Here is a 14,828-nt window from a genome sequence, read left to right on the forward strand (position 1 = left end):
ATGTACTAAGTTATTTTTTTTTTTAAGTTGAGAAATTAAGATATTTTGTTGATTGATTTATAAATCTTGATTCTTTATAACAACATCTTGGTAGTACTATCACAAAGAATCCCTACCAGTGAGGAAACTCTGCAGAATAACAGCTACAGTAACTCCCAAAGTCATTCTTACGGCTCTGCAGCAATTTATAAAGCTTGAAAAAGGCTGCAACTGATTGTCAGGAAGTAGTGAGACGTGTAATACCACAATTCACAGTCAGGAACACACGGCTACGCCTCATTTCACAGTCACACACAACCTTCAGCAGAACAATGAGCATAAAACCGATGTGTGGAGTAAAAAAGGGCAGAGTGTTTATTGGTTCTCAGTCTTCACACTTGGCAGCACATCACTCAGAAGTGAGGTCACAGTGCTCGCCGACAGTCATGACACAGGCAGAGACAGACGCACTCAAAGCCAGGTGAAGGTCATTTATACATCGCACCCCCCCCGTCCACGTGGGTGACTTGAACAGAGGCTGCTGCTGTCCTAGGTAAACAGAACGGACTAACACTTCCTCCGGTTGAACCCTTCATCTCAACTGTTAAACATTTTTTACATGACCGTTAAAAAGACTGAATTCAGAAGGCGATTCACTCAAAATAGTTCACGCGGGGGCAAATTGTGCATTTGCAGACAGTGTGGTCAGTTTAAAGGAAACAACACGAGCTTGTAATGCAGCGAAGGGGAATTTTTTCAAGCATGGAATCAAGTTTCTTCATAAAAACCAAACATTATAATTAAATGAAGAGCGGCTGGCATTTTATATTTCCCGCTCTCACCCAAAAATAGACGACCGAAGGGGCGATAATGTTAGTAGTGACTGGTATCAAATCCAAGAAATGACTAGACTAAAACATCTGTGTTTCCATCATTTTGACCATACACTGTACAGAAATGATAATAAAAAAAAAAGAGAAAAAAAGAGAAAAGAATGTAAACTCAGGTAACAGTGAGGAAAACCTCACTAAAAGCGCTCAATATGATCTGGGTATTTCTCAAAAAGAAAGATTGTTAAACCCAAATGATTTCAAATAAACCTTCCAAGACGTCCCCAAAAGCACTTCTCTGGTCGGGTTCGGTATAAAACTTTCAACTCAGGAGTCGACATCGGTTACATATGTTGCCATTTCATTTGTCTTTTTCTTTCATAATTATTAATTAACATGAGATAAAGCGAATACAAAGAAGGGAAACGTGATGGGGACCGTCTAGAGTTTGTTTACATGGCAGCTCCTTCTGTGCACAGTCCTTTCTGCAGACCCTGGAAAGTCTTTAGCTTTAATTCTTGCTTAGCTGCACAAACGTAGTCAATACATTGCAAATGATGGCAGGTTAAGCTTGCCTGAATGTCAGGTTAAGAGAGAGTAACCAGTGTCTGCAGATAAACACGGGTAAACAGTCTCTCAACCACCCACCCTGATCTCTGTCTCAGCCATTTCTCTCGTTTCATTCGCAGCCCTCTTTAGTCTCTTTAGCCAACCAGTAGTATTCAAAGACCAGTCAGCCTCCACAGTGCTTCACTCTGGGACGTTCTCTGCTCCATTATGCAGCTTTGGCCACAGAGGACGCAGACAGATGAGTTCAATTTCTATCTAAAGGGAACCTCTCGTCATACTTCCGGTACAAAACGCCCCGGAAAGGAGTCAGTCACACACTCTATTAGGTAGCTGGTTACCCCCCACTGCTCAGCAGTGATGGCAGCCTTGAGGAATTGCCTAATCTGGCTTGAATTACAATGCTTTTAAAAAAATAGAGCCGTATGCACAGGCACACAAATGCACACACATACTTGCAGAGACTGTCACATTACACAGGCCTGTCTTTGGCTTCCTCATTCATTCCTCCACAGGTTCATCCACTACAATGTCTCCTTTTAGTTAAAGTACAATGGACTGATCACATCTTTCAAGGTACTAAACTGACTTCAGTTTGTAAAGTTTATCTGAACTAAATAAAGCTAGCTAAGTTGGATTGTTAGATTGTACAATATACTGTGTTGAAGACATGAATTGGGCATTAGCCTGGTAAGGAGGGCAAACTGTAAAAGGACATTAGAGAGGAATCTGTGCTGCGAGTGTGGATATGTTCACCCATCCTTCTGATCGTCAACAGCCTAAAACTAGCTCCGAGCTTAACTGATAGGTGGGACGCGTTTTCTGCAGAATGTTTCCTGCTGAATACAGTACACATGGAGCAGAGAAGGGATTGTGATATCAGGGAAAAGACTGTGTAAACATACAATGTAAACAGCTGTTTGAAAAAAATTCAAATTTGATGTTGGGAGTATTATTGGGCGAAAAAGCACCTCGTCATTGTCTTCACCACCACCCTGCTCATGTTTTCACAAAAACAAACAGCGATAAGTCTATCTGTGGCACACTGACACGTCTGCAATGCACAGTGGAAGCTGGAAATCCCACTGAAACAAACCAGCAGCTACAACCAATTACACTGCAGCTTCCTAATATCACCTCATAGGCTTGGCACTAATTATAACCAAGGTGCTTTATGCTGTTTCCAAATCAGATGCAACATTGTTAGGGCCTAAAATTGAGCTGGGTCCTGGTTAACAGTACAATGGGCAAAAAAAAAAAAAAAAAAAAAAAATCACATTAATGTAACATATTCAAAATAAATCCTCAAAAAGGGGAAAACAAGGAAAGAAAAATGTAACATTCAAATGTAACAGACAAAACTACATTGCCGTGCAATCGATTTACTACATAGTAATACTGTGAACTGCACCATCCCTCCCCCCAAAAAAGGAAAAGAAACTAACAACACAAACATCATAAACAAACAAGATTTAAAACAGACTCTGTATGGCTCCAGGTAGCTTTGAGTGTCTGCTCCAGACCAGAGGCTCCAACCATATTAAACAACAAGGAGAAGAGGAGATAAAACCATGGATCATGAGTTCTTGTTGCTCTCTATCTTGGACTCTTTCACAGTTTCAAGTCTTTAGTGTTTTGCATGTGTGAGTCCGGTGAACCGAGTGTTGCCTTTTGTGAGCCGACGTCGGGCGACGGAGAGCAGACAACACCGGGGAACAGAGAAATGCAGGTTTGAAAAGGAGAAACTCTTGTCTTCCCAATTATGAACATGTCTTAGCTTAGATTCTGGGATTATCGTACCTATGTGGGAACACAGATATGATTCCTCTAATTTAAGCGAATCCCCACCACAACCCCCTCATCCAATGCAGTTATAGAAACACACACACACAACATACATACATAACACTTGACAAAAAAAAAAAAGAAAAGGGGGGCTAAATTCTGGTAATAAAAACTAGACACATTCAGGAAGTGTGGGAATTGTTTCTGCTGGAATTGATTGCGAATCAGAGCCCTTACGTTTACAACGATGCAATCAAATAGGCTTGTTTGTGTTTGTGTGTGTATGTGTGTGTGTGGTTCATGTAAATAATTCTGTGACTTTAAGTCAAGTGACTGAAGCGACCAACAATTCAAAGTGTGAAACAAGTAAGTAAAAAGGTGTTTTCAAAACCCTCCAAAGTCCAGCGGGTTAGTCCGATGTGAGTGTGCGTGCTGTGATTGTGCATCCAGCTGGATAAAAGGTGGAAATCTTGCATTCGAGCATGGCAGGGATTCAAATAAAAATAGTTAACCCCTTGAGGAAGAAAAAAAAAACGTAGTAAAGAAGAGATTATTTATGTCCCACAGAGGACAGTTTGTCGGGGAGAGAGGAGAGGTCAAAGGGCTCCACTGAAGTGCTGAACAAAAGACACCGAGAGCAAATGGGAGACAAGAGCAGTGGTGCAGGTCCTTGTTCAGTAGTCAGTACATCCAAAACAGTCATCTTCATCCACATTCACTCTCACAGACACACACAGACACGTACACATACACACAGGGTAACTCTGGTTAAGGCAGTGGTGGCAGGTGAGGCTGCAGTGAGGCCAGGGCTAGAATCGGAGAATCGGCGGTCAGGGCTCATGGCAGTGAAAGCTCCCACTACTGAGTCAGTGCTCCTCCTCATCTTCCTCGGCTGCTTCCTCGTCCCCTCTCTCTCTCTCTCTCTCCTTTGCGCTGTCGCACTCCTCGGCACAGGTCACTCAAATGACATCAGATTGGCTGGCACCTGGGAAAAAAAGTGGCATTTATGAAGCACAGGTAATAACTCAACTCTGTGTGTGTGTGTGTGTGTGCGTGTGTGTGTGTAATTTCATACCTGTTGCCTATTGCTCTGACAGGCAGCACTCAGATGTTTGAACCAGAGCAAAGCGTTCATTCTGTTCCCCGCCTGGTACTTGTAGGTGTTACCTAGGCAACAGAGACAAACAGCGTGAGGTGCCAGGTCTCTCGTTTCCACCTGCTCTTTCGATGGACTGGAAAGACTTGATGTTGGCCGGCTCGATAAAACAAAAACAAAAGTCACGGTGAAGAAGTTCAGGGCAAAGTCACATGATTTGCGTGTGTGTGATGTGCAACAACAGCTGCGTACGAACATGAAGAATACCAGATATGACGAGTATGCGGTGGCTGAAGTTGACAGCTTAACTGACTAGTATTTTCCAATGTTTCTGAAAGCAGCATAACAGAGATGAAAATATTATTGTGATTTACAATGAGGCTCTTGTTTTGTCTTGTGTTATAAATCAATTGGACCCTTATCTTTTGTACGCTTACCCGTAAATCCTAAAAACCAAAATAATTACCAAGCGTTGGATTGTTCCCCTACTAGTGATGAAACACAAGCTGGGGCTACACCATCATAAGGCAGTATTGTTTTTTGAAAAAGGAATCCTGCTCAGTACAAGAAGACATTTGGTGTCTGTGTTTGGTGAGGAGCCGATGGTGTGACGCTACCATCTGCAGGTCTGCGACTCAACTCCTGCCCAGATGTGATGTTACAATATCGACGTGGAATTTCAGTTAGTTCCTGATACATTCCGTGTCTGTGGAGAACCTGGTGCTAAATAATTGACCTCATTTTTCTCTTTTTGTTATTTTTGAGTTGACCTACATTCAAAGTTTAAGGAAATCCACTGACATTAAAAAAAAAGCAAAGTTTAATAAATACATGATAAATCTCAATATTAATATATATATGATAAATAATCGATCTTTCCATAATTGAGCAGCAGTAGTTGACAGGGAGACTCACTGTTCACTACGATGGACACAATCTGATTTTGTCTGTCTACAGTTTCACCATCTGTGTTCATTTCCACAATGCAGACTATGATGAGAAATCCTGATTGACAACCTTCATGTCACGGTTAAAACAGGCTCATCTTATGTCCTCTTTAGTGAGCAAACATCTGCTGGTAAAAAGCATCTTGTGTTCAGTCTGTCATTACTGTGTGATTCAACTTCTCCTCTGGAGCTAGACCCAGACAGAGAACAGCATATTAGGGAACAAGGGAGCGAAACAGTGTCTGAGTTAGTCGCTGCTCTGCAGTTGAGGCAGCTGCAGTTCTGCTAATGTTAATGCTGCGAAAGCAAGACAGACAAAGAGAAAGTGATTTTTTAAAATGTTTTGATTTACTGAGGAGAGTCAGGCTGCTGCATCACTGTCTGTCGCTGATAAAAAATAAACTGCAACTAATAAAACTCTGAATTTACTAAAGCTTATATGCATTTTTTTTGTTAAAATACTGGAACAAAATCAAAATGAGGTGCCACAATAACCACTATTAGACGCTATTTAAACTAAGCTGCACTGGCAGTTTGCCTTTTCACTGCATCAGCTTTCAGACACCTGACAGCTCGTTTGTGTTCATCCTTTCCCCTCTTTGTTTTTGTTGTTTGTGTGTACATGTGTCTGTGTTAATGAGTCTCACCATGCTCCGAATCGGTCAACAAGAAGACATCCGGATGCTCGGGATCGTCTGCCATCATGGCCATTAGGCCGACCACACACACGCTCTTACTGGACGTGGACTTGAACTGGAACGAGTGAAAAGATAATTAACTCTCATAATGTCTCTGCTCGTCTACACGCAGAAATACTAACGCAAACTTTGTGCGTGTGTGTAACCTCTTGGTCCTGCATGTGCGCTCCACAAGGTTCTCATTATGCCGTGAGTGACACAGCGGACTGCAGTGATGTCATTGCTCTCATTATTCAGTGAGTGCTACCAGCTGTGTGTCCCCCCGCTGCACCGGACCCGACCAGTCCCCTCACTCATATACATTTACACAAAATCCACACGTTTCCAGCTCTTATTGGCCCATCCTGCCTCCTTTTCTTCCCCGAGCTTCTGTACAGTTTCAGTCAATGTTCTTGATCCAATCCAACCACTCACTCACTCACACACATCCAGGGTACTTGTTTTTTTTTCCTTCCTTTCTTTAAAAGCATGTCAAAAGTACATAAAAATGTGCAGCTTTTTGTCTTCATTTTCCTTTTCCCTGTGCATACCAAGAAAAATAACCATTAAGTGTTTTTCTCTGAGTTTATTCTGTAATTAAGAGTGAGTAATAGCTCTCATGTGTCATCTACTTATAAAACAGAGTGTGTTTTGGGGTCATTTGGAACATTTACTCTCCCTTCCATCAAACACAATGGAAGACTTTAAGATGTGTTAATGCAGTTACGAGCAACCTGTTGTCCTCGCAAACACACAGAACCTGTCCAGCACCAAAGATGGCCGTAAATGCATCCTCAGACTGTTAAACAGAGACTGAGGGAAGACCGGTGCGAGTCCACATCTGTGTGACTTACATGTTTTCTCTCAGTGGCCTTCAGGGACTTGGCAGGGTAGTAGTAGAGCTGGGTTCCACAAAGAGCGACCCAGTATTTGGTCCAAGATGCCACCTGGAGGCACAAAAATAGTGAAATCTAGTCAGACATTCTACTTCAGCTGGATTCTGTCAATGAAAACCTACGCTTAGAAGATTTAATAAGGTGCTATTACAGTCCTAATTTGAAGCTTCATGGGAGGTAAGTTTGGAAACACCTACTTTGTTATTTTTTTCCTACACTGCGGAATGATACTGAAGACCAACAAGAGAACTTTTGATCAGATTTATTATCAGTGGAAGCCTGGACATTGGTCTGACGCATCGAGATGTGAGATTTCTGGTTCCAGCGACCCTGAACCAACATGGCTACTGCAACACGCTGTTACATCCCATCTGGTTCGAGCTCGCCATCATTCCTTTTGCAGGACAAGGAGCCAAAACACACCTCCGGGCTCTGGAAAGGTCCGTTTGATCGAGAACAGAGTGATGCAGGGCTGCGTCACATGACCCGACCCCTACCAATCACCCAACTTAAACCCAACTGAGATGGTTTTAGATGAGTCGCACCGCAGCGTGAGGGGAAAGCAGCCAACAAGTGCTCGGCATATGTGGGAACTCCTTCAAGAGCGTTGGAAAAGCGCCAAGTGACGACCTCATGATGCTGGATGAGATATTTCCAATACTGTGCAAAGCTGTCATCAAGGCAAACGGTGGCGACTTTGAAGAATCTTAGCCGCCAAGATTCAAACATGTTGTGATTTGTTTAACACACTGTAGATGCTGTTTCATAGTTGTGTTGTTTTCAGTTTTGTTCTACAACATAGCACTTTTTATAATAAAAGAAAAACCCTGGAATGACTAAGTGTGCCCACCTCATTCAAGTGGAAGAAAGTTCATGGATCAAGTTTTTTTCTTGACTGTGCTCAGTGCAAAATAAGCATCATGCTCCATAAACACGCTGAACACTTGAAAAACTAATACCAGGAAAAAGCGTAGATGGGATGGAGAGAAAACACGAAAAAGAAAAATGAACCAAGTGAACCCACTAATTAAAACTCCTGGTGTGGACGTACTGGCCAGATTAGGAGAAAAAAATCAAAATAAAAAAAAAGACCTTGTTACATCATCAAAGAAGCTCGTAAATCATCCTCACTACCTAAGACAGTGACAAGTTATTTTAAGTACATAAAAAGCTCCTGATTGGTTTGCAGCCAAAACAGAACAGGATAATCTCAGTGCAAATAAGAAAACGGCTTAAGAGGGACAAGGAAAACAAAAGCAATGGGAAAAAATGGAAAGTACAGTCAGAGAGGAGGAGAACTAAAACGAGTGCAGGGAAGGCACAGAAACAGAGACGTGCTGTAGGTTGAGGACTCTCTGAGGTCCTATCTGTGTTTGGCAGACAGTATTTATTACCCGTGCGCTCCTGTATAGTACATATAGGTACGAACAGCACATGGAGAAATGCATGTGTGGCTACCGCTGAGTGTGTGTGTGTGTGTGTGTTCTTACTGTCGGTTTCTTGCCCTCCTTGAGCACAGTCTTCCGTCTCAACACCCCCTGCACTGTGACCGCTCCAGGATATAAGTGAACCGCAAGCTCCTCTGACTCAGCCGAGCTACAACAGGACAAAGACAAACATTACCGGCTATATATACAAACGTACACACGGGGGAGAAACACGCACTCACGCAAACATACCAGATGGAATCAGAGATAAACTAATAGAAGAGGCAGTGGCAATCTGCACAGCAACCTTTAACCCTGCTGTACGCCTGAGTAACTCTTTTTCGTTTTTTTTAACGACACCTTTTTCTGTCTTGTTTTGACAGAATCGAATTTCACAGATATAAATCTTGACACCGCTATCGGCCCGGGGAGGAGAGCGGAGACAGGCAAGGTGGTGTGCAGATTGTGTCTGTCTGGAGGATCAGAGCAGGAAGCTCAGTGCAGGAGTCTAGTGAAGCCTGCTAGAGAGCGAGAGAGAGAGACAGAAAGCGAGACCATCCCTGACCGCGAGGGACGCTTAATATGCAACGTCCATGAGATTTGGCTTTAATAATCCTGAAGGAGTCTGTTCCTTTCTGCTTTAGGAATGAGGATGCAACAGTTTGTTTCCAGTAACACATGGAGCGCAGTGCGGCGGTGGAAACTCCCTTTTAGCTCCAAGCTGTGAAATACCTTGGAAACTTATCACAAGAAGAAGTCTCGGTTTGACTATAATCGCAGGATCTGGAGCACATGGTAATATTAAGAGGTTTTTTTTTTTTTTTCCTTAGGTTTTTAATAAGAAAGGGCTTTCAATACGGTGCTCTTATTAAAGTGCGGGAGCTTATTAAAAGCTTTTAATATTACTCCATGTGCTCCAGATCTCAGTTGTCCTTTTCTGTTAAAACCAACACTTTGAACTCTAGCTAGCTGACGCAGAGACTCCCACGCCTCGACCTTAGCCTCAACATGTGTGTGTGAGAGTGAAACAGACATGCAAGAAATTCTAGAAAGCAAGAAGGCAGATTGGAAACTGATTGATCGCAGCGAAAGATGAGAGAGAACAGATCCTTTTTCCCCCTTCACCCGGTTTGTGATTTCACCAACACACACGCTCTTATTTCAAACCACAAGAGCATCCCAGCACTACACACACTCTAAGCACCAGCACACAGCGGCCCCTGGCAGCGACTGAGGGGCGAAAAGTGAGGGTAAGAGAGGGTTTGGTTCAGATGGAGTTGGTACCAGTCGGGATGGGTGTACCTGCTGGGCCTCAGGACTCCTCTGTAGGGGATCCGGGCCACTCGGGTCACTGGGCCCAGAGAGTGATAGAACCGAGTCCTGTTCAGAATAGGATAAGATAGGATAGGACAGGATAGGGGGCACGGGACACTGTTAAGGCTGTGTGGCTGTTTTTTGTTTTTTTTGCTGATTTTCCCTTCAAATTGCATGGGTTAGGGCAGGATGAGGAGCAGTCATTTGGTTAGAGGAGTTACTGATGGATGTGTGCTTACAGGGTTATTCAAGAGTTTAAAGAAAATGGTGTTTTGGAAAAAAGGTTAAGATGATTTTCAGGCTAGTAGATTCCTGAGCTGAGAGGGTTTTTCTCAGATCTGGCGAGTGTGGCTCCAGACACTTGTTGGCACAGGGCGACTGCTGGTTAGGGGATTTAAATGTTAAGCACTTAATGCGTTTTAGGCTTTCGGAGAAGCAGAAGCGTCTTTATATCTTTGCTAAAGGCTGAGAGCAGCAGTGGAGGGATGAAGAATGATGGCCTTGGTTGCGCGGCTAAAAGCAAGACTGTGCCTGAAAAGTGTGTCTGTGTGTGAGAGATTTAATGGCAGATCACTCTGCATAACTGAAGCCAGAGATTTAAAAATTAGACGATCACATCAGGGATGGGAGTGTTTTATGATCTGGTTTTTGCGTGTGGATGTGATGAAAAAGCGTCGCCTACAGAAGCCTACAGAAGTATGAGTTTTACCTCTCAAAGGCTGGCCAAGACACCTCTTCGCTGAGCTCGGAGCCCTCGCTGCTGCCTGTAAACAGACACAAATCATCAGATGAAATGTCACCGACGATGGAAACTGTGTTTGTATAAATATACACACATGTTCAAGTCTTACCAAGAGAAATGCCACTGGACAGAGTAGAGCTCTCTGCTTGTCCCCTGGTGGGACTGTGGCTCTCCATCACACTGTCGTCCAATAGATGGCGAGAACCAGCGTTGGGGAACGTAGCACTTTTAAACTCTACTGTATTCATCTTATGGATAAAACTGTAGAGACAGAACACAGCAAGCGCAGTAATATTAAGAGAAATTTAAGTGTTTTTACTTCAGGACATTAGTGTGAAAATTATGACTTCATTCAAAACTATTACAAGATTGATCCACGTTAACTACCGAATACAAGTTAAAGCAAACACTGACTTGTAGCCCAGGCTGTGGCACTTCCTGTGTCCGTAGGGCAGCAGGTTCCTGGGGGACGGAGGTGTGGCCGGGACTTTGGTTCCTTCAGCTGCTACCGTACACTTACGGCCGCAGAGAGGAGAAGCTGATGCTTCCTGGCCTGCAAGCAACAGTGGGAGGAAAGCGTAGGTTTACAGGTTAAGGAGAGGGTGAAGAGAAGATAAGATAACATAAACTAAGTCTTTAATAATCCCACAGTGGGAAAATTTACAGTGATGAAGCAGCAAAGCAACAAAAATAGGGAAATCAGTATAAAAAATAAAAATAAATGTGGAATAACACAGCAGAAAAGTAGGAGAAGTAGTACAAAAATAAGCTGTTTTTAAAAAAAAAGAAAAGAAAAGACACTCTGGTAACTTGTGGGTGCCAGAGCCAGCTGCCACTAAGTACTATTTTTCTATTATACCAATTAGTCAAATAATCGGAACCAGTAATTTTCCATTTCGGTTCATTTTATGTTTTAGTTTGGTACTTCATGAGTGTATTTCGCAGCTACAAGGGTGAAAGATATTAAAAAGCTCTCTCTCCTAATGAACACGCAGCTCTTAGGGTGGTTTTGCATTCTCTGGCAGCGCATCTTTGCACAATATGCACAACAAGTTTTTGTTATGTGATAATTTGAATCACTCCCAAACTTTCAAAGCCTTGGGTCTTTGGAAACTTTTACACTCAACCGAGTCAGACTCTGCTGCAGCTGCCATTTTAGACAACTGTAGCGCTGAATGCACCTGACTGCTAGCTGGAGCCAAAAGTTACTGACGTCATGATACAACAGTGATGAATGAAGTGGTGATAGAGAACAAAAACACTCTTAATTTCAACTGAAAAAACAATAAAGCATGCGGTTGGTTTAAAACATAGATGCCAACACATTTTCAGCGTTGACTACATTGATTATGCTGAGTAACTGCAGCAGTCCTAACCCTGAATAATAGAAAAAAAAAACACAGATAACACACAGGTTTCATTCTACCATAACCATCAACAGGAGATCTACACTCCAACCCACCAGCTAGATCCTCTTTGGAGGCGTTTGCTCGTGGTGTGCTGGTGCCTGGCTCGATCTTCTGCGACAACCTAAAAAAAAAAAAAATCAGCAATAACGATCTGTGATTTTGTTATGATGAAAACGACTGATTTTTTTCAGCAAGAAATGGAATCAGACTAAAGCTATGTTGATCATCGTACCAGGATTGCTCCAGTATTTATCTACATTCTGTTCTGTATGTTGTGTTTTGTTCCTTACTTGTAATTGTCGTCCTCCACAAACTTCTGGAGCTCCTCGATATACCTGACTGAGTTGAGATACTTCTGTACATGAGGCAACACTGGTATATCTGAGAGAGGGCAGACACAGGGACATTAGGACAAAAACACATGAGATCCCATGTTGACCAAACCTGCCAGGGTACCGTATCTTGGCTAAAGTGTGAAGAAAGTTTTACTTCAAACTTGTCTTCAAATTTCAAGGTCGCTCAAGTCCAGGACACCTCTGGAGCAACATTGCTGCTCGCTAAAAGGTGCATCGCATTTGAAATTGAACCTTTTTCATACATTAGTTAAATATTACTCAAAAATCTGAACCTATTTCTACTGCATGTAAGAACCTCCTGAAGATCATCAGTGGAGTAAACTACATGACTACAGGCATGTGAAGGAATTAGGATTCAGTTACAAAATTCTGGAAATAGTTTGGAACGATGTCTCCTCTGGTCTTCATTTAGCTTTTTGGCCATTTTTCACAAATGAAAAGTTAAAAGTTTGACCAATTATAAACACAGATGAAGGCAAATGATCTGTGTATATTTTATCCAGCTTCACATTTCGCAAAAACACACAGAGGCACTGATGAAAAGCAGAGATTCTTTCATAGTGTCTCCATGGCAACAGGAAATGAAGTGGTAAGGCTATTGTGGTGTTTTCTCCAGCCTTATTACAGATTCTGTCTTTCCCTTAAACTTTTGCGTCTTCACATAAAGATGGACAGATCTTAGGAAAGAGTGATGACTTGTGGTTTACACTCTGACATAAGATTAAACCTCTGAACCCCAAAACCCACTGGCGGGTTTGAAGGGAAAGTTAAATGTAAAGAAAATGGCCAAAGTGACACCATTCATCACAGAGAGAAACAGTAAAAACAGACAGTTTCATTGAATTTTTAACGTTCTGACTGACCTCGGAGCTTCTCATTTGCGAGTGCTGTTCCTTTAGAAAATCTAATCAAATCTTTGCTTAAATTCTCGACTTTTCTTTAAAAATTACTTTATTCTACACATCTCATTAAAAAAAAAGAAAAAATAAATCATTAAAGAGGAAGGACGTGATCTAACCAGATTCTGTAAAAAAAAAAATAATAATAATAATAAGAAGAAGAATTCCACGCTCCTCAGTTCAACTGTGAAACCACTTTGACTCAGCGGAGACCAACAGTCAACTTCAGGAACTTTTAATTTGAACTGGGCTGAACTGCAGGCTGTGTTTACACAGAGCAGATTGGAAACAAATTAAAAGTGCAAATTGCGAAATAGCCATTATGTAGAGTCATCATTTTTTTAATTATTATTATTGGTAGCAGCTGTGGACAAAAAATGTTGTACATGTTAATTCCAAGTTTTTTGAATTGTCATAAAATGACTAATTGAAGACATTCCACTGTTGTTGTTTGTTTTTTTTTTCATGATTTTTGGCACTGTAACAGTGTCATTCTGCACAATAGGCATTTTTAAGTTCTGTGCTGTTTCTGTAGAGGTGCAGGACTTGATACTGCAGTAAAACATTAATCCACAGCGAGTTAAAAAAGTGACAGGGGCAAGTAAAATGCCCATGGGGTGTCCAGTAAACAAGAGGTTGTGGCTATTTGAGTCTCACCGTAGGTACAAGATCTCTGCAGGTCTGATATGATTCTAAGAATGTTGTTCATCAGGTTTGATCTCTGTTCGTTCTCCAGTATGCTGCCCGTGGAGGGGTAGGCTGAGTCTATATACGTCAGATCAGACAGGTACATCCCTGGAAAAAAGCAGAAAAAGATGCATGCATTAAATTAGGAGAAACACACAGCCCTCTTCCTCGTGCGCTCATCGTTCAGCGAGCGTAGGGCCCCAGTGCAAGCCAAATGAGGACAGCGTCCATCTGTCGGAGGTGTTTTTTTCTTCTTTTTTTTTTTTTTAACTCGCCGTTAGGGAGCACAAGGGTTTTCCTGACTGAGCACACAGAGATCAGCTCATTAGGCAGCAAACATGTTGATACAATCAAGGCTGGACATCGTAACACAGCCAGATTTCCTTGGACGCATGATGCAAGTGTCGTGCAGATGTGGTGTCAAAAGCAGCTGGTAATTGAAGACTGTTTTTTTTTTTGGTTTTTTTTACATCCCATGCGTAAAAACAAACAGGAATAAAAACCCTGCACAAACTGTTTGCATAGACTTGCTCGAGTTTCAAACATACTTTTTTTGCCCCCTTGATCTGCTCCCGATGGGTCTAAATGAACGTCCTGAGCGGATGACTGATCCACTCTTCAGCCGTTCCAACTCCAGGCTATCTTTCTCCCTCAGTTCTCTTCTCTCATTGCATCTTTTTGGCAGACTTGGAGCGGAGCTGAGATTCTTAGTCTCTCATTACATAAATATTAACATTAAGGGGCTAACCCAGGAGTGGCTTCCCACCATTTTGAAAAGAGAGATTAACAAGCCTCAGACGTGAACTGATGGTGTGACTTTCCTTCCATCCTCCTCTTTTTCTTGCTCAATGTTTCTTTCACACGCCAGGGTCGAGATTGAGTGCAGATGTAAGAAAAGTTATCACACAGTAGACTACATGACACCCTCGTCCCCTCCTTCCCCCACCTTCCTTGGAAAAGGGTGTAATACTCACAGATGTGTGTTCATGCACGTGCGTTTACAACAGCCGAGCTGAAGCTCAGAGCTGCAAGACCAGATCCAGCAGATGAAAAAAAAACAAAAAAACGGGGCAAACCTCATCTTTAAGATATCATACAGACACACACATCTAAAACAGCATGAGATGGGAGTTAGACAGAGGAGTTGAGAACAGGAGAAGCAGTTTACAGGCATTTGGAGACTCGGCTGGAATGGGGAACGTGAGAGATGGGGAGAA

At 42.4% G+C, this 14,828-nt stretch overlaps 1 protein-coding gene across 3 annotated transcripts in view; it reads right to left on the reverse strand.

Moving 5' to 3' along the window:
- Positions 1–329: 329 nt before the first annotated feature.
- Positions 330–14,828, reverse strand: part of ralgps2 (Ral GEF with PH domain and SH3 binding motif 2) — a 76,193-nt gene continuing 61,694 nt past the window's right edge. For 2 of the 3 annotated variants that reach the window (XM_008277461.1, XM_008277462.1), the window contains 12 exons: positions 13,582–13,719; positions 11,960–12,050; positions 11,723–11,790; positions 10,675–10,813; positions 10,370–10,521; positions 10,228–10,282; positions 9,507–9,584; positions 8,268–8,373; positions 6,736–6,828; positions 5,852–5,957; positions 4,237–4,328; positions 330–4,146 (listed from right to left, as the gene is read on the reverse strand). In XM_008277461.1, the coding sequence (XP_008275683.1) occupies positions 4,117–4,146; positions 4,237–4,328; positions 5,852–5,957; positions 6,736–6,828; positions 8,268–8,373; positions 9,507–9,584; positions 10,228–10,282; positions 10,370–10,521; positions 10,675–10,813; positions 11,723–11,790; positions 11,960–12,050; positions 13,582–13,719 (1,148 nt within the window). In that variant the 3' untranslated portion in view covers positions 330–4,116. The remainder of the gene's footprint in view (positions 4,147–4,236; positions 4,329–5,851; positions 5,958–6,735; positions 6,829–8,267; positions 8,374–9,506; positions 9,585–10,227; positions 10,283–10,369; positions 10,522–10,674; positions 10,814–11,722; positions 11,791–11,959; positions 12,051–13,581; positions 13,720–14,828) is intronic. The other variant, XM_008277463.1, reaches the window with a different exon arrangement.

The sequence above is a fragment of the Stegastes partitus genome, unplaced genomic scaffold (genome assembly GCF_000690725.1).
Source record: "Stegastes partitus isolate 25-593 unplaced genomic scaffold, Stegastes_partitus-1.0.2 Scaffold98, whole genome shotgun sequence".
In the NCBI taxonomy this organism is placed as follows: domain Eukaryota; kingdom Metazoa; phylum Chordata; class Actinopteri; family Pomacentridae; genus Stegastes; species Stegastes partitus.